Here is a 4,376-nt window from a genome sequence, read left to right as displayed (position 1 = left end):
TATGGTCTGATGTGCTCTGGAGCAGAACAGCTTAAGTTTAAAGCCAATCTTATCTGGTTTTTAGATCTGGTAGTTAAGATAATTTTGCTCTATTACTGCTCAAATGAAAAAAAAAATCAATTTAAATTTATTATATAGCAATTCTATGTTTGATTCAGCATTATTTAATCTTTCTTTGATTGAACTTTTTCACATTTCCATTGAAATCCAACTTTCTTTTTCAATCAAAACAATATTTAGATAGCTAGAGACCTAAACTAAACAAAGCTTTCATCAAAGGGTTTAGAAAATCTTGCATGAAAAGTATTTTTGTCTGGAGAAAACACAATATATAGCTTTTAATATAAACTGATCCACAGATTTCATTAATCCATATTTAGTTAAATCCATTTTTTTACTGTTTCTCACACCCATCAATCAGTTTTTGTTTTATTATAAATTATCATCTCAATTGCTTTGATCATTAATTTAATTCAATCCATCCACTCCTGGAAACGTTCCATTCAGTTTGTGTTGGAGTTTTGAGTAGTTTAGCATACAGACATCCACCCAGTTTTTGTGATGGCTTAATTTTTTTTAGAAACAAGTGAAATAGTCTTTTTAACACCCAGAGATGCATCATCTCACTGTTTACCTTCGGTTGAACAGCAGTTACGGTAATGACAGGTCGAGGAAGAATGCTTACCGGTACTTGAATACTGTTTTGGATTTCTCGTATTATTGGTCACAAACATATGACACATCAGGTAAAGGAACTTCCTGCTTTAAATAAATTCACCAGTGAGGGCTTTTTTGTCGAAGAATTGTATCTTATTAGACTTCTTGTGTGGATCTACTTCTAATAATGAAAATACAAAAGAAGGCTAATGCGGTCTTTAGCTTTCACAAAAGATCTGTGACATTCTAGAGATGTCGGGTGAAAAATATTTTCTCCCCCTTGTGTGCATCCATTTGACACCGACGGCTGCTAAAATAGTGCTAATGGTTAAAATACTAGCTGCAGTGAAACTCCATGAATTTTATCACTTCATAATAAGGTATTCATCATGCATACCAAAACTATTCACTCAGAATTGAATGGAGCTCTTTTTCTTTAGGACTCCATATGACAGGCACCGCTCTGACTTGTTTAAAGAGCGTAAGGAACACTAGAATTAAATACCGCACAGCATTGTGTTATGGAGCTGCAGTAGGCCAATGAGACTGATCTCACTGCTGAATATTTCCTGCTGACTGGAGGGATCATATCAGATCTAGGCTAATCACGTGGAAAGACTATTGGATACTTTCAACCTTCAAACAGCTTTGTATGAAAATCTTTGTGATAGAGTTTTGTAATAAAAATAAAACAAGTACATAGTTCTGATTATAGAATCACATTTAGTTAATATGTAAGCTACTTTTGAGAAAGCAATAACTTTATCTTTTCTGATTTTATTTTAAAATGTAGAACCTCTTTTAAAAATACAGATGATGCTTGTTGAGACAAGTCATTTAAGAAAATGTCATTACAAGTCCTGACAAAGCTCCATGCAGTTGGCCCCTTTAACTGCTGTATCTCTCTCCACCCATATTCCCTTGTGTTGTTCACTGTCACGTTTTTTCATAATGTAAAGAAAAATTTGCTCTTTTGATTGTAGCAGATGAAAATGATCAGATTTGATCAAAAATTTAGAACAGCTTTTCAGCCATTCTGACAAAAACATACAGCAGTTTAGTTCATGACAGTGAAGGTTTTCATTTATTTAGGGCCTGTAGACTCTAAATTCCCTTCTTCAAAGCAACCGAGTTGTATTGTAATAGTTTTTGTACTTCGGTTTCTGTCATTCCTGATATTGCTCGCCTTTTTTTTGCCAACTTTTATGTTAGCTTGGGCTCATGAGATGCTATAAGCTAACAGGTGAGAGTGTAAACAAAGGGCTGATGGGAAATTAACAGAGCTATCTTCTGCACCAACAGTTCTGCCCACAATTCAAAGGCAAATTTCTAATGAGCTCCTGCTGCTTTGCTGTAAATATGTCTTAAAAGATGATACAGGCTTGGCATGACTTTAAATTCTGGATATAAACATGGAAGAAAAAGCTCCTTTTTAGCTGGAAAAGGAATACAGACGCAGATTAATCGAGGTCTGTCTCAACAAAATATGAGATAGAATAAAAAATAGAAATAAGGTTCCTGCTCTTATATAAAAATAAAACGTGAATTTCACAGCAAAAAGAAAGATGTTTAGTGTTTTATCAGGCCAAGAGGGATGCTTGTAGATCCTCTCCTTTTAAAGCTCAATCTTCACAACTGCTTGATAATTTGTTTCTGATCATTTTGATTGTTCCCTGTTGCTACACATGATAAATGCAGAAGCTTAGATTTCTATTGCTTGTAGTATCAGGGAATTAATGAAGCATCTTGCACCTTTCATGTTCATGCATTACATATTAATAGGGATTTCCAGGTGGAGTGTATCCCGAGAGCCATCTCAAAGGTCATTTTAATGGCCTACAAACTTGTTTGTGTTCATTTTTGTCTATAATATGTTCAGTTTAAAATCTAAGAAGCAATAAAACGATTTTTTTTGTGCTTTGTTCAAAGGAGACAGTGGAAAAGTGACAACAGTGGTAGCCACACCCGGACAGGGCCCTGACCGCCCACAGGAAGTGTCCTACACCGACATAAAGGTTATAGGAAATGGTTCCTTTGGAGTGGTGTACCAGGCACGCCTCATTGACACGCAAGAGATGGTGGCCATTAAGAAAGTCCTCCAAGATAAAAGATTTAAGGTACGTTTAGACTTTTGTGTGTAGATTTCTACAAGATTGAATGTTTTACACTTCCTTAGATTAAACTAACTTTGCTTCATATTTCTTTTCACTATAGAATAGAGAGCTGCAAATTATGAGGAAATTGGACCACTGTAATATTGTGAGGCTACGCTATTTCTTCTATTCCAATGGAGAGAAGGTGTGTATGCACTGGCTTTATGAATTTTGCATTATCTAGATAAAGCCATTTTCCTCGCCCAGGCAATTAATGCATGCTTCATTAGTGATTCATGGGAGTGTGAAAGACGGGATGATCTTTGTCCTACCAGTACAGTATGATGATAAAAGTTATATCGGTGCTAGATAATTGGCTAAATTCATCTGCAGAAGTCGTATAAATCATGCTTAGGTCATACTTTTCAAATACCAATTCAGAGTGGTTTAAAAGCATGGTGTTTATTAAATGAGTAATATTGAACATTTTCATTATTTCTTATCTGTTTAGCATTTATAAAAGTATGCAGTAAATCTCAAATTGCCCTTTGTAGGACATTTCCTAATATGCACCAATTTGACTTACTTTTATGCTTGGTTAGCTAATGGACAGCAATTTTTTTAGGGATTCAATTTCGGCAAAATATTAGTGTTTGTGAATATTTACAAAAAACCCTCTTTTCATTATCTGCAGTAATGAACATTTCCACAGGTAAGCTTTATTCAGTTCAGGGTATTTTCCCCACTCAAAAGTTCATATAAATGACTTACAGAATATGTTTTTAATGTTCTGTTCATGGAAATTATGCTTTTTGATCCCTTTATTCCTTATTTGTTTCATCTAATCACCCAGTTTTTTGAATGTTGTTCATCTAAGCGGCTCAAACTCCAGTTAATGTCTGACAGACTAAAAGGTTTAATTTTCTCCATTCACAATCCTATAGGTGACGTCAAAGATTGGTCTATCATATATAAGTCTATAGTTTGCACACAAGCACACACTGTAAATGACCACCACCTTTATGTTTACACACCTGCAGGAGCTTACCTGTAGTGCTGACATTCACTCTTCAATGTTATGCAGGAATTGCGTCTTTTTAGCAGGAGAGTGCATGACTAAAGGAAACACCCTGGACTAGTTGTATGTATAGATATACAGCTGTTAAAAGCTGAGCTATCAGAAATGACACCAAAAAAATATATATTTTTAATGTGCAGAAAGGGAAAAAATTACTTGTTGCTTCAACAACACCTAAACGTGTTTTCATTGCCACCTTTGTAGTCAGCTTGGGAAACCAAAACAACTATATTATGATCTTTTTCAAGACATTTACTTTTATGCATATTTTTAATGTGGTTTAACCTCGATGCCATTTTTGATATCCCTCTTCCTTTTTTGTTTCTTTCCCAACAGAAGGACGAGGTTTACTTGAATCTTGTGCTGGATTTTGTCCCAGAGACCGTGTACAGGGTGGCCCGGCACTTCAATAAGGCCAAGACCACGATTCCCATCATCTATGTTAAGGTGAGTAGACACAGTGGGTCCTACATACTGCTGACGGAGCTCCTGATGTCATCAACAACTCATTCCACTGAATTCTTGAAAAGGATCATTCATGACTATTT

At 35.3% G+C, this 4,376-nt stretch overlaps 1 protein-coding gene across 1 annotated transcript in view; it reads left to right on the top strand.

Annotated features, from left to right (window-relative positions):
* The window catches only part of gsk3ab (glycogen synthase kinase 3 alpha b), a 15,817-nt gene that overhangs the window by 2,857 nt on the left and 8,584 nt on the right, over nucleotides 1–4,376 (top strand). Inside the window, exons 3-5 of the mRNA XM_024267838.2 lie at nucleotides 2,587–2,774; nucleotides 2,872–2,955; nucleotides 4,165–4,275. Of these exons, the coding sequence (XP_024123606.2) occupies nucleotides 2,587–2,774; nucleotides 2,872–2,955; nucleotides 4,165–4,275 (383 nt within the window). The remainder of the gene's footprint in view (nucleotides 1–2,586; nucleotides 2,775–2,871; nucleotides 2,956–4,164; nucleotides 4,276–4,376) is intronic.

Source organism: Oryzias melastigma, linkage group LG16 (genome assembly GCF_002922805.2).
Source record: "Oryzias melastigma strain HK-1 linkage group LG16, ASM292280v2, whole genome shotgun sequence".
Classification (NCBI taxonomy): domain Eukaryota; kingdom Metazoa; phylum Chordata; class Actinopteri; order Beloniformes; family Adrianichthyidae; genus Oryzias; species Oryzias melastigma.
The sequence above is the reverse complement of the archived record's forward strand: the minus strand, read 5'-3'. Positions and strand labels throughout refer to the sequence as shown.